Source organism: Peromyscus maniculatus, chromosome 17, assembly GCF_049852395.1.
Source record: "Peromyscus maniculatus bairdii isolate BWxNUB_F1_BW_parent chromosome 17, HU_Pman_BW_mat_3.1, whole genome shotgun sequence".
Classification (NCBI taxonomy): Eukaryota; Metazoa; Chordata; class Mammalia; order Rodentia; family Cricetidae; genus Peromyscus; species Peromyscus maniculatus.
The window spans coordinates 28,307,474-28,329,808 of record NC_134868.1 but is presented as its reverse complement, the minus strand read 5'-3'; the positions used below and the strand labels follow the sequence as shown (position 1 = coordinate 28,329,808).

The following is a 22,335-nucleotide window of genomic DNA, read 5'->3' as shown; positions in this document are numbered from 1 at the left end:
TAATTTAGGACTGATAAGATGGCCTAGCAGTAAAGGTGCCTGCCAAGACTAACATCCTGGGCTTGATCCCAGGGATCTCCATGGCGGAAGGCGAGAACTGACTCCTGCAGATTGTCCTCTGAGTTCTGAGAGTGCGTTATGACAGATAATCATAAATAAATCCATATTCATTTGTATTTTTTTAGTCTAATTTAAGTAACTTCCAGAGAGAGATAATTGAAGGTTCTGGAAAGGCTCCCAGTTTTCTATAGAAAAGCTAAATACAAGCTCATATTTACAAGTGCAACTATAATTTAAAAAAAAAAAAACATTCCGAAGACCAGAACAGAAATGGAATGTGCTGAAGCCATGTGTACCAAAGGAAACATGCACTTAGTTCAGGGACAGAGTGCCAACATTAGCTTCTGAGACAGCTGACTTTCAGAATTTCAATATTTGGGGACACAGGGACATAGTCCCATTCTCTGTGTATCATAGTCATGCTGCTAGGGGCTTTCTGAACTGGCTTTGAACCTGTCAGATGCCCTTGTGGAGAGATGAACCAGGATGAGAAATACTAGGCAGCCCTTTAAAACACTCCTGCAAGGGCTGGAGAGGGGGCTCTGGCTGCTCTTCCAGAGGTCCTGAGTTCAATTCCCAGCAACCACACAGTGGCTCACAACCATCTATAGTGAGATCTGATGCCCTCTCCTGGCATAAATTCAATACAGTACTCACATACATAAAATTGTAACAAGTCTTCTTTTGTCCCACCAGCCAGCTCCCAAATAATGACAGAGACTTATTATGAAATCTCAGCCTTAGCTTAGGCTTGTCCTTAACTACCTCTTATAACTTAAATCAACCCATTTATATTAATCTACATTCTATCACGTGGTGTTACCTCTCTTCCATCTTGTTCCTCCTGTTTCCTCTCCATGACACAAAGTACCACTCCACCTGTTTTGCTTTGTTAGAAGGCGGCCGCAGTTACTCAGATACTATGTTTTGATCTGTTGTAGCTAGGCACCAGTGCCCACACAGCACACAATCACACATACACATCAACAAAAATAATAAAAGTAAATCTAAAAGGAGATATTTGCTACATTCCTACCCATAGGCAGTATTGATGAAAGAGAGAGACAGAGACACAGAGAGAGCCTCCTTCAGTTTCCAATAGCTTAGTAGGGCAGAGCGGCATCAACAAGAATTACATGAAAAAAAAAAAAAGACAGAGATTAGAGACAGCCCTCGGAGTTTGGACTGAGCTCTAGAAGACAGTGAGTATTGCGCTATGTGTCCCCCACCCCCCTCCATATGACATAGGAAGAGGAAGGTTCTGTCCCAGAGCTGACATGCCCCTTCTTGGGTGGATCTGCCGAAGGTCTAGGGTCTAGTGCCCTCACTCTGCCCTCTGAAAGTGACCTGATTCAACCCTTCATTTTCTTAGCCTCTTAAGCACATGTTCGCCCCATGAGGCTCTGAGTGGAAGATGGATTCCATTGTTTACTTTGTGCACAAACACATGATGAAAAATAAACAGAACATTTCAGTCCAGCTAGACTCCACCTGGCAACTTTATCATGATACTTTATGCCACGGGAAAACTCCACATTTCAAAACTCTGCTTTGCCCAGATGAGGCCATTCCTTGAGAGAACAAAGGCCATGGGCTTACCCAGTAAGAACTCCAGAGCCCTGCCCAAGCACTCATTAAAGTTATCAACACTCAAACCCAAGATACAAGATTTTCATTGTGAACCACTTCTTTCCTTTTAAATACAAAACAACTTCCACACAGAATAAGACAAAACTGTTTATTGTATACAAAAGTAAAAGCTGAAACCATGCGATTTAAAAGGAAATTATTTCACGGGAATCAAGCCAGATTTTACAAAAGCCAGTTGCTAGTGGGGTAATTCCTACCTCTGCACTTCCCATCTCAAATTCTGTGGCTCGCCCGTTACCTCCTCCACACTTAATCCTCTGAATTACTCAACAAGCCTCTGAACATACAAGGAAAAGCTGAATCTTCTATAGAAAATTTCATTTTTCTATTTGTCTGTTTAACTTGCCCAATAGTTTGTAAATGGTCAATTCTGTGTAAATATTAATCAGCTTACCTAAATGGAGTTAAGCACGTACAGCCCACTCTGGGAATCACTGGCAAGCTGGAAATTTGTGTTATATGAGGATTAATGTCATCCACTCCACAGGCCACTTAGTATTTTTCAACTCAGTCACAATCTTGGATTTTATATAACACTTTATATCCAAGGACACTTCATGAATTACCATTGCAGAATGCATCATCAATTGAACTCCCAGGATTCCCTGGGAGATTCCCATCAAATTCCCTGCCTTGTGTGAGTACTGTGGGATCAGCCTACTGCAAGAGCCGCACACAAGAAGAAAAACACAGCCTTACAGGTCTTACACATATATGTAGCCAAGACCATGCTACAATGGCCAGGAAGGTGGTTTAGATGGAAAGGTGCTCTGGCTCCTCACGTTCAAGTGGGCCATCCTTTTATTGTAAAGAAAATGTTACAAAGGTCTCCTCCTTCCACCAGACAGAACCAGGTTTCTCAGTTCTTTGAGCCAGATGCAACAACAGCATGGGGGCGCGGGGCGCGGCGTCTAAGGAACCAATGAGTGAGGTGGACAGAAGGTAACTCTGAAATCTGCTGAGGTCCAGAGGCAGAAGTCAGATGAGAACAGTCCCAGGCACTGGTGCTAGAATCTGGAGTCTTATTTTCAACTGCTTCAGATCACCCATTTCACTACCTAGTAAAACTCTTTGACCATTTTAACCAAACAAGCATGATGCTCTTTGGATAGTTTCCATTTGGGGATCCTATGACTCAAGGCAGGAAACACGTTTTGACAAGATGTTGTCTTCAGCAACTGTATCAACATGGTGCTTTTAGTCCTAGGACAAGGATGTGAGAATTCTGGGGCTCTGTGTTGACTTGAGAGCAGGTGGTAAAGCTGGTCCCAGTTGGGCTCTTCCTTAATACCCAGACTCCTCACGCTGGAGACATCTCCAGAGTGCTTGCACCACGGCTCTGTGTCTTCTCCAATATCCAGTCCAGATACTCGGCAACTTTGGTGTAGACTCCTGGCTGCTCCTTGCGGGCACAGCCTTCACCCCAACTGGTGATGCCCACCAACTGCCATATTCCATTGTGTTTACAAACTAAGGGGCCACCAGAATCTCCCTGGGTCACAGTGGATAGAAAAACACAGTGGTAGGGAGTTATAACAGTGATTCAAATAAAGAGCTCCTTATTCAAAGACAAGTGTCTTTTAACCTTTTTCAGTCACACTTTGCACAACACACACGTAGCTCCTCAAATTCCTTGTACCCCATCAGCCATGAACAAAGTAAGTGTCCAGTTACAAGGCCACCTTGTTCCCTCCCCCTCTCTCAGATAAACCCGACAATTTTAGCATTTTTACCCAAAGTTCAAATACATCTATTATTCTTGTATTTTAACCTAACCATGACTTGTAAAAATGCCCTTAAATAAGGCATGTAGCTGTACTGATGGTGACATGCCAGTCATAGTCAATACATATACTGATATACCTACTATAAATAATATCATGTATGGAGTAATGTAATGATATGCATTATTATGTTTAATTTGTCAAAGGTTATTTATAAAGATAAAGTCTTCGGATCATTTAACTCTGAATTTCAAAACAAAACCTAGCAAAATGTAGGGTTGGAAAGTTGCCTTTGAATGAACTGTCTCCAGTGAACTATGATGAGTTTGTTCACAGTCTAATACATTACCTTACAAGCATCTATCCCTCCTTCTCTGTAGCCGGCACAGATCATCTGCTTGGTTATAACATAATCTCGGTATTTTTTCTGGCATTCTTCATTGGGTACCAAAGGAATAGCTGCCTTTTGTAGAGTATTTTGGATTTCACCTACAAAGCAATCAAGATAGACCTTTAAAGGCAAAAAAAAATTACAATAAATGGGGAAATAAGGCCAGAATTTTAAAGGAAGTCAAAGTGGTCCACTTTTCATGGGGGTCATATTGTGATCAAAAACTTGTCAGTGAATGTCAAAGAGGTAGAATTATACATACAGAAACAATGAGAGGGAAGGGGACAGAGAAAGGGGAAGAGGTGAAAGGAGAGGAGTGGAGAAGAGGAGGAGGAAGAGAGGGACAGGGACAGGGAGGAGAGGGAGCGATCTGTGTTGGCTTTCTCCTAATGAAGTATTTCAGCAGCCCTATCACCCAAGCTACCACAGACTTGGTTTCTATGATTTCTGCCTTCCTCCTGCTGTAATACTGTGGGGTAACCTGTAAGTCCCACAGCCCAAACATCAGGTAATTTCCTAGAATGCTGGGAGTTGTAGTTCTTGAAAAACAACAACAAAGCCTCATAAGAAAGTATGATCACACAATGGGTTTGTCTTATAAGTCCCGACAAGACGTGTCTTGGGGCCATGCAGCTGGGAAATTCCAGGGAATGGTCCTGACTGAAGTTCATCCTGGTCAGTATTTAATATTTAAATAAAACTTGCTTCAAATTGGCTCAAAATGGTAGAACTGGTTTTTCTCAGGATTAACACTGTCTCAACAGCCTCTCAGAAAAAGTTCCTTCATACATTTTTACTTTTAATACAAATGCCTGGATGTTCTTGCCTTTCTTTGTTGTGCAAATTTAAATTATAAAAAAAATTTAAAATTTGTGAAAGTAAATCCCAAACATTTGACAGCAGAGTATTGTGTTCTTTACATAGACTAAGTTCCATGATAAATGATACACTTGCAGATAACTTGATTTCTTCCCATGTCTATATTCCCATATCTATGCATATGTATATGGTGTCTATATATATGTAGCCAGATCAACATAGTGAAAGTGTGAGTTAACTGAATCCAAACTGACTGGTTCAAGAAACATGGAGAAGACACAGCCAATCATCTCTTTTTGTAAACATGATACAAACATGTCTAATAGTGTTTATCTGGCACTTATTCTAGAAAAGAAGCATGCTTATTTCTATAAAAATAGTTCAACACACAGGAACTCTTGACCTCAGGTCCACACAAACAGTTGATCCATCCATAAACTCAGAGGAAAGAAGAGAGAAAAACTCACCTCTCCGTGGACTGCTTTACAAGTAAAGCTGAACGAGCACCTCAGTTTTAAATGCAGACAAAAAATGCAGGGATATGGTACTATTAGCAGCATTGTTGTGTAAGGGTTACAGATACTTTGAATTACATTGTAGTTATGACAGAAATGAAAACATCATTTATGCCCATCACTATTTCAACATTATGGCAAATATTAAAACAATTTGACATGTGGGTACATTAATAAAGACATGTGCGCTGGGCAGTGGTGGTACATGCCTTTAATCCCAGCACTCAGGAGGCAGAGCCAGGAGGATCTCTGTGAGTTTGAGGCCAGTCTGGTCTACAGAGCGAGATCCAGGACAGGCACCAAAATTACACAGAGAAACCCTGTCTCGAAAAACAAAACAACCACCACAACAAAAAAGACATATGTTTATCACTATGTTAAATTCTGTTAATAAATACCAGTAATTATACTGTAATCTAGTAGTTCTTTTTTTATGAATCTATGTATTTTACCTAAGCATTTAACAGTATAATTAGAGAAAAAGGTAGATTTATCATATTGCAGGAATGCATTAAAACAAATATTAAGGACTGTCCTTAAAGAGTGATGCTGGCACCTTGGCTATTGATTCCAAGGGAGAGCATGGTAAACAGGGACAATGTGAGTGCTGAGGACCAGATGGGCTGCACTGGACCTGATAGCACCAGAGGGCCACGGTCTGTTATGCAGAGTCATGAACATATAATATCTATTATGAGTAAGATGCTTACACATGAGCTCATTGGTTTTTAATGCAAAAAAAATCATATTCTTGGGAATCAGAAGACCAATATTTTGGAATAAACACAAAGATCATGAGTAGGGATGGTGGAGGTGACCTACTCCATGGACTTTAACATTTAAGACAGGGACATTTCAAATGTCAGGCTGTACCTCGTTCCTTCGTGTAGCCCCATCCAGTCACCCAACAGTTGGTATAAATTGTATTTGTGTCATCTTTGGAAGGCAGGCATATTGGCTTTTGGAATTCTGGAAGGAAATTTCATGAATAGATTTGGATTAATTAAAGCCATAAATATTGACTTTAAAAGTTAATCTCTATCTTTTCCCTTATTCTTTTTTTTACGAAGCAACACAGCAAAAATGAGCCTTCTGAGGCCAGTCGGGATGAAGAACAGGAAAGGACAAGAGAAAGTGAAGGGAGGTGACTACAATCAAAATACACTGTGTCCATGTATAAAACATAATGAAACTCATCACTGAAACTAAAGAGTAAAAAGGATGGCCCTCCAGACATCAACTTCTAAAGCCTATGCTCCCAAGAAATTCTCACATTTTTGGTATGGTTTTCTGGCACAAAACTTCCCCAGGAGAAGGGAACTCCTCCACCAAAATTTATTGGAAAACATTATCTACTTTCTTGTATTTTAATATATACTGTGGCGGTGGAATTCAGAGTAAAATTAGCCACACAGTCCCAGCGCTTGAACTGAATACCTAGCTTGATTATTACAACAGAGCAGTGAGGAGATCAGCACACCTACAGCAGATCTCAGAGGTGGAAGGAGGGAGGGCGAGCTGTCTGAGGTTGCAGAGTTGTTATCAGACACTCGCAGTTAATGGTGTTGGGAGGCATTCAGTTTCTGGGGAGCGGTGTGCCTGCAACATCAGTTACATGCTCCATGTCCCTCATTGTCTGTCCCGTTGTATTCTTAGCAATTAACATCTAGTCCCTCTTGCTCTCGTATAGGTCTACGTTCCTAAGCCCAAGCAGTGGCAGGGAATGCTACCAATCTTGTGAAAAGATGCGCAATGTCCTCAGATGGCAAAACCTTCCCTATACCTACTGTTTGTTACCATACACACAGTTCCGTTGCACCCCAGAAACTAATTGAGGTTTCTTGGCCCTTAAGCAGCTGTGATTGTGTGGCAGTTCCCAGAATCTTCACTTCCCGGGCATCCTCCTCTTTCTCTCAACCCCACCGACCAGAAAACAAAGACAATTGCTGCAGATCTGTTTTCTCACTCAACCTGAAGTGATGCAGTTCAGGTGTGCGTGTTTTCCCTTCAATGTGCTTCATACCAGTGTAATTCAAGGGCGTCTGAAGCTTTATTAGGGCGATATCGTAACTGCCTTCTGAGATTTTATATTTCTGATGTATAATAAGTTCTTGGATTCTTGAGAAAGGCGTTTCTTTTGTAACCTCTGACAGATAAAGAATCCCGCCATAAATACGCCACACGTCTGGGTAGGGGATCCTAGGAGAGAGAGACACGAACACCAAAGTAACATTTGGCATTGTGCCTTGCTCATTTTTCTCAGTACTTTTTCTTGGGGGGAGACAAAAGAAGAAGAAAGAAAATATTCCACGTGACCTAGTTCTTCCTTCTGGCAATTTCTCATCACTTAGTATTGGATCTCTAAAGATTTAGTTTGTAATAAAACCTCTTAAACTTTTATTTTAAACTCCCTTTTGACTGAACAGGTTTTTTTGTTTGGTGTATGTGTGTGACTATATGAAGCAGATACACATATTAAACATTTACTGATAGTGTATCATAAAGAAACTTACTTCAAAACAATTCTTTGGTGTACATATAGTTTTACCATTTATTAATGATGAGAGCAACTTCACATAATAATGGAATAAATGTGCTTATTTCCACATAAATAATTAAAACATGTCTTGAGTATTTGATATTAAAAGACAAAGAACATCTTCAATGATTTTAAGACTTCCTTAATATTTTAATTTTGTAATTGACAAATTTGTAATTTTGTAATTGCTGAGAATGTCACTTCACATAATATAAATATATAGAACCAAATGGCAGACATAGGTTTAGGACCATTAAAAAATTTTTAGAAATTATATCCAATACTCAAGCCAACATTCATTCAGTGAGGTTTTTTTTTAAAATAAAACTCAAGTCGTCAGTTCAAACAACCCTATTTAAAAACCAAAGCCTAACACTATACAATCCAAAGCACACTGTGACAAGAAACAGTTTTAAGTTTTTGTTCTTTGTAGCTAAACTATTATGTTTCTATAAGAGCAGAAAGCCCAATGCACACAGAACCCACACTGTGATTCACAACATCAAATAATCTTCAGTCTAGTTGGGTTTAGGGTACCATCTGTTGGTACTGCATGGCATGACAGCATGCACAGTGCAAAATAAGTACCTTGTGCTTTAGGAAGAAAGGCTGCAGTGGAGTCACATGACACAGCCCAGGATAGGACTGCCGGAAGGCCTTGGGTCTGCCATGTGTTTGATTTTGAATTAATTTTGGTCAGTGTACATTCAGGGACCTTTTGCCATCACTAAAATTTTTTAAAACTCCCATACTGAGTTTCACTGACTCCATATAGGTTTACAGTTCACAGTGCAAGAAGCTGTGGTTGATAATACTCAAAATGTACATTTTTTCCCTTGTAATTACTTCATGTTTATTACAAGTAAAAATATGGGAATGCTTCTGTCCTTTTCCAAGAATCTGTGGGAAAATCAAGTTCAGTTTACCAATCCCGAAAGCAATTGGTTTCATTAAATCAGAGCTATCAAGTAGCCATACTGATTAAAATAAGCCCTGGTAGGAGACTGAATTAAAGACATTCTGTTGCTTAAAATCTACCTATTCAACTTTTGAATTTTAAAATAATCATGTAAAAGACATACAAACTAAAGTTAAAATTATGATACATTTTAGGCAAAGACTTGGAAACATTTATTACCAAAACAAATATGCCAGAGCCAAGGAACTAGATGGCTTGGTAGGTAAAGGACTTGCTTGTCAAGCACAAGGACCCAAGTTCAGGTCCCAATACACACCTTGGCCAATCATATGCCTGGAGACAGAGACAGGCGGATCCCCAGACTTTCTGTCCAACCAGTCTAGTCAAAAGGGTTCAGTGAGAAACCCTCTCTCAACAAATAAGATGGACAAATGTACCAGGCTTTTTCTTTTGGGCCACAAACCAGCTCCCAAATCATGACACAGAGACTTATTATTAGTTTTGAATGCTCAGCCTAGCTTAGGCACATTTCTGGCTAGCTCTTTTAATTTAAATTAACCTGTTTCTCTTTATCTACCTTTTGCCTCAGGGCTTATTACCTTTCTTATTTCTGTATATCTTACTTTCGATGCTTCTCTGTGTCTGCTGGCTGGGGTGTGTCTGGCTTCTTGCCCTGAGCATGTTCCTTGTTCTCTCCTCCTTCTCTCCTTCTCTCAAGCCTAGATTTCTCCTCCTACTTATTCTCTCTGCATGCCAGCCCCACCTATTCTTTCTCCTACCGAGCTATTGGCTGTTCAGCTGTTTATTAGACCAATCAGGTGCCTTGGGCAGGCAAGGTGAGACAAATGCAACACATCATTTCATAATTAAATGCAGCATAAACAAAGGTAACACACCTTTGTCTAGTTAAAATAATAGTCCACAACAGACAGCAATATAGGAAGATACCTGATGCTGACCTCCACATGTGTATGCACAGGTAAACATGTACACACACACACACACACACACACACACACACACACACACACACACACACACACACAAGAGGGATCTAAAACTTACCCATCAAAGCAATGGGCAGCTGTCAGGATCCATTGCTGTCCAATGATGGTCCCTCCACAGAGATGATTCTGAGATACCAGCTTCACCTGCAAGCTGACCTGCCATGGCCACTCCCCTAAAGAGGAGTTTGTTCCTCCTACAATCCGCGCATTTGTTTTTGTTGTGCAGACTAAAAAGTGTTGAGATGCGTGGTCAGCACTGGACACAAATCAGTATCCCCTCCATTCCACAGCCCCATCACATATGACCAAGGCATCCGTCCCCACAACCCAGACTTCCACACAGTTCCTTGACATCAAACAAGCTTCACTCACTAGGACTGTCCACAGCTTTACACAATCTCAAAGAGTAACCAGATCTCCTATCTGTGCTGTAGGTGATCTTAGTTGGAGAGCCATCCGTGGATAACCTTAAGGAACATTTACACCTGGACAAAATGAACAGAACAAAATCAAACCTGCAGCTAACACCATAAAATAACGACCTTGCCAATCATCAAAGAAATGGCCCCTTACCCCTCCACCTTGCAGTCTTCTGGAAGTGACGAGTAAGTGAAGAACTGACAGCGAATTGTCTTTGTACAAGTCTCTTGGCACACACTCTCTCCTTGCACGAAGGTCACATTCAGTTCTTCCCCTCCAAAGTCAACTCCAGAGTAAATTTTGAAGTGGCAGGGTTCTACACCATGTACAAACATCAAAGGACAGATAATGAGACAGGAAATAAGCCAGAGTAACAAAGTTTCTAGCGTCTTGAGAATAGTTTCATCAACTCTTAGAAGATCCCACATTCTGTCACACCTCTTGGCAGTTAGTATTTGTCATCTTGACACAAAATAGAGTCATCTGAAAAGAAGGAACCACTGTGGGATGTCTTTCTGTACTCTGTGAATATGTATTGCTCTGACTGGTTGATAAATAAAGCTGCATTGGCCTATGGCAGGGCAGGGTGGCGCCAGGTGGGAAAAATCCAAGAGAAACATTGGGGGGGAGAAAAGAGAGGAAGGAGATGCTCAGAGCCACCGGCAGAAGCAAGATGTGATAATACTGGTAAGCCACGGCCATGTGACAACTTATAGATTAATAGATATGGGTTAATTTATGATACAAGATCTAGCTAGCAAGAAGCTTGAGCCATAGGCCACTCAGTTTGTAATTGATATAAGCCTCTGTGTGTTTGCTTGAGTCTGAGCAGCTGTAGGACCAGGCGGGACACAGGAAAACTTCCAGATGCAGGGAACATTGATTGAAGGATTGTCTCCATCAGATGGACTTGTGAGCATGTCTGTGGGACATTTTCTGGATTAAGGGTTGGTGGAGGAGAGCCTAGCCCACTGAGGGTGGTGTCACCTCTGGGCAGATGGTTCTGGATTGTATTTTTTAAATAAAAGGTAGCTGAGCCCATCATAGGAGCAAGCCCCAACGCAGCATTTCTCCATGGTCTCTGCTTCAGTTCCTGTCTCTGTTTCTGCAGCACGAACTCTCTTCTTCCCTAACTTGCTTTTGGTCATGGTATTCATTACAGCATCCAAGAGGCACACTGGGACACACGTCATGTACCATCACGGTTGAGTCACATTACCAGGGCGAGCTTTTCTGCAGGTGAAGAGACTGTATCCGGATATAGCATTTTCTTGAGGAACAGAGGGACTTGGAGTACCACTTTTAGACATCTTAAGAAAGCAAACGTTCCTATTAAAAATAAGTGAGAAAGAGAAAAAAGACAGTAGTAGAGGCATTAGACATATGAAAGCAGCTCCTGTTCCTTTTCATTAAAAAGCAGCTCTGAAAATTGTATTCTGAGCAACTCTCTTCGGTCAATCAGATTGCAAAGCTCCAAAATACCACAGGGATTAAACGTAAATAGAATCACTTCTCCCTCTGGCAAAAACTAGTAGGTACAGACCACATGAAAAGAGGAGAGAGGATAAAATTCCACCTTCTGATTAGAAAAAGAAAAGGCACCAGAGAACAAATTGTTTGGATTTAAGCTGCCTGCAGTATTATAGCCACACCCATCCGTCTTTGGGTCCCATGTTGCAATAAAGGAAATGGGAAGTTGTCTAAAAGTGAAGAGGTCAGGCTAGACTCTAGATCAAAATAAGCGGGGCTCTGATTTCTCACAAGATTAAAAGGCAGACAGAATGAGGAGCTCTTAAGCCAATCCCAGCCCCTAATGCTGGTAAGAAAGCTGCCTGATCCCCTTTGCTGCTGTAGTTTGACTCAATGGTGTGTTTGTTTTACGGAAGGGCAGGTAGGCACATGAATCTGCTCATCTCTGGAGTAACTTGCACCTGGCAGAGAAACACTCACTTAAATTGCAGACCCCAGCGCTGTTAGGGAAACCAGCAGTGTTCCTGCAAGCCTCTGTGAGGAACAGAAAAGGCTTAGAAGCCAGCACGCCCGCTCACACTCACCTCTGGGATTCTATCTGCCATTCGTTCGTGTAGAATGTGAAGAAGAGGCAGGAGGGGTGGAAGGTGCAGATGGTGCGACACACGAATACATCAGGGGTCATGACCTGGCCCACATCTAGGTCTGCAAAGGCGAAATGCTGGAACAGATCCATGGGACAACCTGTGAACTCACCGATGAAAAACACTCCTCAGTGACCGAATTTGCTGAAGCTTTAACATGGTAACTAAGGTAATGACAACTGAGTATCCACAGTGCTAAGTATCCTGAGTTTAACATTGCCTGTTGAGAGCCTGAGGCAGCATGCACAGTGCCCGCACAGGTTTGCAAGAGGTCCTCTGGGTATATACGAAAGCTTGCAGTTTACTGTTTTATGGGATTCCTGGGTGTGCAAATGTGTGGCTCTCTGAATCTTGTGCCTTCTGTTTGTTTGTTTTGCTCAATTCCGATGTGTTAGTTTTTGTTTTCTTATTTTATTTTGTTATTATCCCTCAGAAGCCTGTTGGTTTTCTCGTGACAGAAAAGGTGTGGATCTGGATGGGAGGGGAGGTGGGGAGCAACTGGCAGAAGTAGAGGGAGGGAAAAGTGTAATCAGGATATATTATGTGAGGGAAAAAAATCTATTTTCAGTAAAAGGGGAAAATAAATTGCCTATGAAATTATCTGAAAATCTGTAGTTTGTTCTTTGGACAAAAGCAAAAGTTGTTCTCACTCTAAAGACAAATCCCCACACTAGAGAAGTAGAATAAGCCAATGGATGCTTCCCGCACCTCCATCCTTTCTAATACAAGATGTTTAGGTGACTTGTGTTTCCCTTAAACTACCCTGGTCCCAACTAAGCCTTCAGAACATGCTGTCTTGTGTTTTGTCTCTGAGTGTTATGAGCAGTATTTTAATAAGAAGAGATCAACACAGATTCTGAGGAACTAACAGAAATGCCATTTGACAGTAGAAGAACAAAGCTTCATTTTCATTCCCCTTACATATTTTTTTCTCATAGACTTTTATTTGTGCTGTTTGCATGATTTACTCAATTTGATAGCATGTAAGAATCAATTTGACTCCATACTAGTAGTGTAGTATAGAAACTTAAGAATAATGGCAGGACAGGACTTAATATAGTTGGATCAAAAGAGTGTACTTCTCATAATACATCCATTTGAGCAGCCTAGGGAGCTAGACTCAACTGCTCGAATTAATAATAATAATAATAATAATAATAATAATAATAATAATAAAAGCAAATACATGAACACCCTTGGTATTGGAAGAGAACGTAGATTTCTATGCCAACCTACAACTGCATCCTCCCAAGATATCCCTGGCAGGTCATCCTACAACTTTTAAGAGACATTGGTAGTTGAAAGGAGTTTGCCACCTCATGACAAAGTCAGTTTCTTTTCTGGACACTGGCGATGTGAAGGACTTTTAAAACTTAGTTTCTACAAGGTCCTATCTATCCAAACCAACCCCGGGGAATTGTGTACCAACCCACTCCTTAAAGACAGCCTTTCAAAACTGAAGAACAAACTTCACCAAAAGTTAAGGTAGTCATCTAGACTCCTTTCCAAGTTGAACATATTTAACATCTTCCTTTGCTCATTCCTAAAATTCCCATTATTTCTAGGTGTTCCGTCATTCTGGTGGCCCTCTTGGGCTGTGCTCCAGCTTTCTACTGTTACACACAAGATATGGAATCAGAACCAGGCAAGATCTCAAAGAGTATTTTCACTCCAAACGTAGGTTGTTGTTAACTATGTGTGCTGGCCAGTTTTCTGTCAATTTGACACAAGTCGACAGAGAGGAGGGAGCCTCAGTTGAGAAAATGCCTCCAGAAGATCAGGCTGTAGGCACGCCTGTAGAGCATTTTCTTAGTTAGTGATTGATGAGGGAGGGTCCAGCCCATTGTGAGTAGTACCATCCCTGGGCTAGTGGTCCTGGGTTCTATAAGAAGGCAGCCTGAGCGAGCCATGATGAGCAAGCCAGTAAAGAGCTCTCCTCCACAGTCTCTGCATCAGCTCCTGCCTCCAGGTTCCTGCTCTTACTTCCCTCAGGGATGGATCATTACTTGGAAGCTGAAATAAACCCTTCCCTCCCCGCAAGTTGCTTTGGTCATGGTGTTCCATCACAGCAATAACAACCATAACTATGACTCTATGATTACTAAAAGTGTTACAGAATGTTAGTGAGGGTTGGAGAATAAAAATACCCAGAACCCATCTTTTCTATAACCATGATGAATACTGGCAAAATGAACCAAACCACCATTTTTGGATCTCTGGAATTTAGCCAGAGGGACACAGAATCCAGGGGCAGAAAAATGGCCAAACTTCAGCAAGAGCTGGGTGGGGTTTAACTCACCCTACATTCCTGGCTCCTCCCCAGCTCCATAGAGACCTGGAAAACCAACCAGTCAGAATGGTTGGAGCCCCTCCAAAGCTCCAGCCCACCATTCCCAGACAAGGGCCATTACTTGACTTGTCTGGAAGCTCCCTGGAAAATCCCCCTCCCAGGTCCTGAGTTTATTTGACCTGACCCCAGCTTTGCCTAGTGTTAGCAGTTCTCCCCTTGAGAGCATGTGTCTAAAGAAAAGCAGAGAAAGAGAGACAGAGGAAACGGGGGGGGGGGGGGGGGGGGGGGGGGAGGAGGAAAAAGAAGAAAAAGAGGAGGAAGAACAGGAGAGGGGGGAGGGGAGGGAAAAGCAATGAGTCCTGGTGATTCTGTGACCTGGCATCTACCTCTTGCAATGGAAATAACTGTGAGATGATACCTAGACATTAATATGGAAAGAGTCTCTCAATTAGAATTGCAAATAGCATCAACTCACTAACAGGGGAGGTGTGGTTATCTCCAAAGATTTCGAAATCCACACAGGAAACTGCTGAAAATGCATCTCTAAATACAGTTCATTTTGAGTTGTGAGGTAAGAGGCTAGACATTTCAAAGAAGGAAGGTCATAGGAGACTTGTGTGACTCATCTAAGTGGTAGCTTCTGCTGTGTGACCTTAGCATACAGTTTCACCCCAGGAACTACCATTTTTTTTTCATCTGTAAAGCTGAACGCATTGTTGATAAAATTAAGGACAAGGGTGTGGTAATGACTAAAAGCCACCCATGGCTTATGAATTTAATTTGGAACTTTGAGCCCAGAGACAGCCTTCCTGTGGCTTTGGTTGGCATGCAAGAGATGTGAAAAGCCCAGCCTCTTTAAAAAAAATTGCCATTTCCTGAAATAGCCAGGATTTTTATCACTCAGTGAAGGACACTTTAATCAGACTGAAGAAATGTGGGAACTCGTTGCAACTCAAGAAAGCAAGTACAAGGCAATCTGAGCCTGAGTGAGGTGCTCTTTGAGGCTGTGGGCAGCCCCTGCATTGAGCTTGAGGTAGGACAAAAGAATTTTGTTGGCTCTTCCCTGTGCATAAAAAATACTTTTAGCCGTGTGCTGCTAAGGCTGGAGAGGTTTGCCCCCAGCAAAATCTCCTGGTGTCTCTTCTCCATCGCAGCAGTTTGGGAGATGCAGCCTAGTGGGAAGTCCTGAAGGCATAACCGAATGAACTGGCTAATGCCTTTCTTGCAGGAGTGAGTTCTGCTCTCACTGGATTAGATCAGTTACCAAAAGGGCAGGTTGTTTTAAGCCAAGGCTCCCTCTTGTTGTCTGTATCTTCCACGCATGCTCACTTGACCTGCGTTTTTCTACCATGCTGGAGTGCAGCATCAGGTGCTGTGATGGTGAGCATTATGTTCAGAGGATAAATTTATTGTGCTAGGCTTGTAAAACCCAAATTGTTTTTAATTTCTATAAGCCATGAGGAAGTTACTACCTTGAATGTACCCTGTCAGCTGGCCCGAGATGGACCACTTCCTGGAGCTGTTAGGCTACTCTATAAAAAAATAAAAATAAAAATAAATTGCTGATTGTTACTAAATATTTCACTGTCTCAGCTATTCCCACAAGGTTATGGGTCATGAGAAACACTTGCTTTCTTGGATGACTGAGGCACCTGCTGGACATCTGTTACAAAACCCGAGCCTTGCCAGCACCCAGACAGGATATGAGTTAATTTGGCTTCCTTAAAGTTATAACTCTGTGGTTTTTTCCTTCATAATCCTTTGTCTAACAATAGCCGAGCCTAGAGAACTCTCTCTGGTTTGATCCTAGTCAGTTTTCTTAAAAAAAAAAAAAAAAAAAAAAAAAAAGCTTCTAATTTAGTAAAACCAAAACTTGAGTCAGACTGGTTAGTGAATCTCTGAATGATCCCAGACTCACAACAGTCCTTGTTAGATGTAGCCACCCTGTTTTTAGCTTCCCAGCCTGCAGAATCATGAGCTAAAAGAGCCTTATTTTCTTGAGATACTTCCCAGTTGTCTGGCATTCATACAGCTGCAGGTAAGCCGTCTAAGACAAGCATGATATACAGAACAAAACACATCTGAATAAACAGCCCTATCTCCTGTAGTCAATTTTTCAAAAACTAGGGGAAAAATGGGTAACAAAACTAAATAGTTAACAAATTTGAGCCAACTAAATGGCACAGCATGCAGAGGAAATGTTGAGAAAAGAAAAGACAAATAGAAAAAGAGGTAGGTTGTTTTAGGCTTCTTTGTCTTGAATAGAAGTCACATCCTAGAACTCAGAACCAATACAGGGCATGGCATAGAGCCAGCATTCAGTATTGGCACTACTTACCATAAGTGATCTGGTTTCAGTCAGTCTCACCACTGGCACCTTGATGTGCTAAATACGATGGCATTTGTCTGGATAGTTCAACTGAAACTAGCTCTGTGTATGAAATTATGGGACTTTGTTGGTTCAATGGCACTATGCTTTTTTCTTTCTTTTTTTCTTTTTTTTTTTTTTTTTGCTAGATATGGACACCATCGAATGCCCTCATGGTTTTCTCTATAGTGTCATGTACTTTCTAATGCTGTTGTTGTAGGAGTATTACAGCAAAACTAGAGGTTTAAGCAACATAAATTCATTGTCTTTTAGTCCTAGGGATCAGAAAACCAAAGTATATCTTTCAGGATGCCAGGCAAAAGGTTGGCTTGGTCTGTTCCTTTGGAAGGGCATGTTGGTAGACCATGCCCTTTTTAATTCCTACAGGTCATGGCATTCATTTGCTTTAGGACCCTTTCACCTTTAATGGCAGCAATGTGACCTTTTCAAGTCTTTTGATCTCTGACTTGGACCCCTCTGTTTCCCACTTTATCAAATAAGGAGCCTTGAGACTGCATAGGGCACGTTCTAGTACTCTAGAATAGTTCTTATGTCTAAGTTTTTCCATGTAGTCACATCTACATAAACCCTTTGGCCCAAATCCATCACATCCCCAAGTCCCTGAGAGAGGCCCATGGATGTTTCCAGGCACTCTTATTTAGCATATCACAATCACCGTGGGAGAGCCCTCATCTAATTACCAATCTCAGCAAGTGCGCAGGGCTTCAGTGAGAATCCAGATACCAGGTTGTCCAGTGTCTTTATACTGGTGGGTGTCCCACCAGAGCTGCGCTTCAGCAGGCAGGTGTTCCTGAATGTCAACAAAAGACGTTGTTACGGTTCTCAAGGTGCACACCACCGTGAGGACAACATTTGCTATTGAAATGATAACCACAGTGCTGCATGGTTAGGCCATTATTAACCAATAGACACTCTTCTCTTCAGCAAAGGGCAGTTTAGGGTGCCAATGGGGTAGCCAGCAGACATCATTGTCTGGTGTTCTGCCTTCATCCATACACAGCCTATGGGTACCTTTGAAGTTTACTGGTTTTTTGAGGGGGTATGCCATTGAAATTAAGCATGTAAATGAGGAAAATGCTCAGGACTACATCCCCTTTGCGCTTCAACTGGAGAAGCAGACTGGTCTTTTTCATGGAGGATGCTGTTGAATCCTGGTGTGTTTCACAAGGAACCATTCAGCCTCACTCACCGGTACTCCGGTCTATGAAATGCATTTGTAGCGTATGTGAAAAATTGGCAGTGAATATTGTTTGTGCACAGCTTCTGGCATTCTTCGACACTGTTGGTCTTAGAGATATTGAAGTTGGATCCTCTCATATCAAGTCCTTCATACGTGTCTTGGTGGCAAGCTGCAATAAAACACATTGAGACATTCGAGACATTTGGTCGAATTTCTTTCTAGACACAGACTAAACTGCTGTTCGTCTGGAGCCATTTTGAAGGTCAGGATCCCATTCTTGTTGACTTCCCAAGTAAGAGCAGGATTTAGAATTCTTGTTGCATATCTAAACTATCAACCCCCGCTGGACATTAGCGCACCCCAGTGTGTGTACCCGACCCCTATCGTACCAGCATAAAAGCAGGTTATTTTGCTTTCCTACCCTGCAAGGTGTATGCAACAATACAGTTTCACAGCAGTTACCAGTGGCACTGATAAATAAACAAGGTGATAATAACAGGGGTCCTGTTAGATAGTGTGGGCCAGAGATTCGAAGTATTTGACACACTGGTGTACCTTTGACTTCTGGATCAAAACCAAAAACCATAAACTGTGTCTATTTATCTTTCTTCACCTACTCAGGTCTGATTGTGATTTGTGACTGCAGATCTCACTGCTGGCAGCTGTGTTCAATCTTTTATGGACTGTGGGAATTTGTTTACAGGCCTGATGAAACCATTTCCCTTCTTTAAAATTTTCTTAAATTCCACCACTACCATTACCACTACCCCTTCATGCCTTGTAGACCTGGCTGGTTTGGAACTCCTGTGGCAGCCAGCGGAAGCCCTGAGTCCACATGTAAGGAGCAGATGAAGTCTACTGACATGGACACAGCCATGTGAAGGGCCAATGCCTTGGACCCATGGGAAATTGGCAAAGCCTTCCCCCGGTCTTCAGGAACAACCAACCCGTGTGTGCAAAAACCGAGCAACTTCACCTTCCTCCTCCAGGATGTTTACAGCCCACAAGGAGAGACTAGCTGCCTTTGGAGACCTCCCTCTGAGACTAGTTACCCCTCCCATGTGCTGTACATAATAATCACTCTGGGGTTTGGGGGTTCAATGCTTACAATGCATGGCACTCTCTCCTTTCTGCATATTGGTCTGTGTGTCTGTCCTTTCTTGTTTCCCTTGATACCCTTTGTCAGTTTTCTCAGACCAAAGCCATGCTGGATGTGGCAAACTCCCATTTCAGACCAGGATGACTTTGAACTTGAAATGGTCTTTGCTTCTGCCTCCCCAGTGTTGGGATTGTAGCCATGTGCTAGCATGCCAGTTTTTACAATTTTTTAAAAATTCTATTTAAGAATCCTTTTCATTGAAGTTTTGAAGGGGCTTTAGCCAGCCCAACAGGTCCTTTCAAATTTATCTTATATGTCAAAAATATAGTTAATTCAGACAACTTAATTAGATTAGCAGTGTGTGTGTGTGTATTAGCACAAACAATATTCTATTGTATATAACTGTAAATTTCTAAGAATCATAAAATTAATTTATACATGGAGACAGTATGCATATACTGACTAATAGAGAAGCATTATGTTAGGGTGTAGGGGGGTGCTGAACACCCTCAGAGGTTCATACAGGGCAGCAATCTGTACACCATAGAATAAGGTTCCTTTAAATTTGCTGCAGATAAGAAAGGAAATCGGCTAAGGGTTGGAATGAGGAAGTCACAAATAAAAACAACAAATAAAAACATTTTCTTAATGACTATCTGTCAATTTTAAGCCTGCCTGTCAATAATTTTGATTAAAATTGCTTTCTGAGACCACGTTTTAAATCCCTCCTCCCAGGGATAAAGTTTCTCTGTGTAGCCCTAGCTGTCCTGGATCTCGCTCTTTAGACCAGGCTGGCCTTGAATTCATAGAGATCCGCCTGCCTCTGCCTCCCGAGTGCTGGGATTAAAGGCGTGCGCCGCCGCCGCCGCCGCCGCCGCCGCCGCCGCCGCCGCCGCCGCCGCCGCCGCCGCCGCCGCCGCCACCACCACCGCCTAGACTGAGACCACTTTTTAACTTGAAGATATTTGGGAGAATGTTACAAAGGAACTTTAGAGCCAAAGTCAGTAAGGAAGATGAAGCTGGGGGAAGAAATGACAGCTAAGTAACTACGGAAAAGGCACAATATTCCTATTTCTTTAAATTGTGTTCGTGGTCACAATCATAATATATACAATTTCATCAAATAATGTATATGGGTTTGATTGTATAAGATGGAAAAAGCATTTCGCTTCAGGCTAACTGTAGCTATCATACTGGTGAAGGAGTATTTATAGCTAAGCCATTGTCGGCCTTCATTAATTACCTAAAATTCAAGTTGCAGACTCAGACTGTGTGATATTGGGGTAAAAGAAGAACACTGGAAATTTGAACAGACAGGATGAACTATGTAAAGACATACAAACAGCATAATCCGGGTCAGTTCTTAAGATTCTCCAAACACACCACCTCACTCTTTGTGGCACTTTCACTTTCTCATCAGTCCCTGTCATGTTAGAGAAGTGTCTTCGTTGTATTAAACCTCTAAGATGGTGTAGAAATTGTTTCCTGGGACATCAGTTGCAATGGGTGTCATAAATAAAGCTCTCTGACATCCTAGCGTTCACATTCCTTGTAAGAAATAGTATGCTTAGCATGATTGACAGAACTCAATGCTTCAGTCTGAGCTGAATGGCAAACAATAAGATTTCTTAAACCAGCTGTTTCCAACCTGTGGGTCACGGCCCCTTTGGGGGTTGAATGATCCTTTCACAGGGGTAGCTGAAGACCATCAGAAAACACAGATATTTACATCACAATTCATAACAGCAGCAAAATTAGTCATGAAGTAGCAACAAAAATGATTTTATGGTTGTGCGTCATCACAATGTGAGGAACTGTATTAAAGGGTTGCAGAATTAGGAAGGTTGAAAACCATTGTCTTAAACCCTTATCAATAGCCTAGTGGTGGCCAGAAAGTTCTAGGTTGTGGCTTCCTGCTCTGTTCCTGGTAGACATGTTGCACCAACTGCAGCCATATACTACCATTTCCTCCAGTGGTAAGGATCTAAAATGTCACTAGACATTGCCAACAGACCTTTGAGCTGGAAAGGGAAGAATCAATTCTGGTGGGAGCCACCAATCTCCCTGAAGTAAACTTGGGGATGGGATGCCCCTGAGTCTTATTTGGAAAGTCTTTTCTGGAAACAGGGAAGGTCTGCTATTTGGAGTGCGCATTCATTTTCTCCAAATCTTACATTGTGTGTGAGCACCTTGGATAGCAGAGGCCCATTAAGGTTGTGTGTTGTAACTGATAAAGACAAGAACATTATCAAGATATATGTAACCCCTTCATGTGACCAAGATGATGCTCCATCTCCACTATCGTTCTTAGTGTTCTCTTCTAAAAATCTGTGATAGTACAGACTCTGAGCAAAAGCTCCTGTGAGTTAGAGTGTTATTAACTCAAATTTTGTTGAAAAAGTTCACATCTTACCACTTATTTGATGACCACACTGCTTTAAAGAGTGACCAGAAATGGCACCCGTCCGATGCAGTCTTGGCAAGGTTCCTGTAAGGCTGTCTTTCATGAAGCAACCAAACCTGTTTTTAAAAAATATCCCTTTTATTATTATTTATAAAGGGGCATGCAATGTGAAACACATGTTAAGACATTACCGAGCATTTTCTATGTGTTAATAAATAAAGCCTGGGGTCAGAAAACTGATAGCATTTCCTTGGCATTTGCTGAAGAGGATATTCTTAAGACAATTCCATTCTATCTACAGCATTGGTTTTCTTCATGTTCATGCTTTAAGCGCAGAGAGCCAACCATATTCTAGAGTTGATGATTATGCCTGCATTTTGAGCTTCCATAGATCTTCTTCCCAAAAGATAATTGTTTTTGTGTACCAAGGAAGAAACCCTGGGCTTCAAGCATGTTAATTAAGTGCTCTATCATTTCCATTCCACCACCCCCAGCTTTTATTTAGTTTATTTTGAGGCAAGATCTTGTTAACATCTGCAAGCTGACCATAAACTTAGGATTCTCCTATCTGAAACATCTACATTTTCTAAAGTGGTGATTATTTTTATAAGCATTTAAATTTACTTTAAAAAGATTGAATCAGTCATAATCTAGGTCTCTATGTGATATTCATCTTGTTTATTGATCCCTGGTAGTTTCCTCCTAATGGAAGAATTTTTCTATCTTCAATATCAACTTTATGTTAATTTTACTATTTATAAGAATCCTAGAACCTAGTTCAGAATTTAATACAGTAATCTCACATGCAGTTTGTG

The 22,335-nt window shown here is 41.6% G+C and overlaps 1 protein-coding gene across 1 annotated transcript in view; it reads right to left on the bottom strand.

The window, feature by feature from the left end:
- Positions 1 to 1,784: 1,784 nt before the first annotated feature.
- Positions 1,785 to 22,335, bottom strand: part of Klkb1 (kallikrein B1) — a 28,109-nt gene continuing 7,558 nt past the window's right edge. The window contains exons 4-15 of the mRNA XM_006970950.4: positions 21,530 to 21,636; positions 18,027 to 18,186; positions 17,518 to 17,627; positions 12,099 to 12,258; positions 11,264 to 11,373; positions 10,198 to 10,360; positions 9,997 to 10,109; positions 9,683 to 9,851; positions 7,183 to 7,358; positions 6,033 to 6,128; positions 3,784 to 3,923; positions 1,785 to 3,202 (exon numbers count right to left, since the gene is read on the bottom strand). Coding sequence (XP_006971012.1) covers positions 3,011 to 3,202; positions 3,784 to 3,923; positions 6,033 to 6,128; positions 7,183 to 7,358; positions 9,683 to 9,851; positions 9,997 to 10,109; positions 10,198 to 10,360; positions 11,264 to 11,373; positions 12,099 to 12,258; positions 17,518 to 17,627; positions 18,027 to 18,186; positions 21,530 to 21,636 — 1,696 coding nt within the window. The 3' untranslated portion in view covers positions 1,785 to 3,010. The remainder of the gene's footprint in view (positions 3,203 to 3,783; positions 3,924 to 6,032; positions 6,129 to 7,182; positions 7,359 to 9,682; positions 9,852 to 9,996; positions 10,110 to 10,197; positions 10,361 to 11,263; positions 11,374 to 12,098; positions 12,259 to 17,517; positions 17,628 to 18,026; positions 18,187 to 21,529; positions 21,637 to 22,335) is intronic.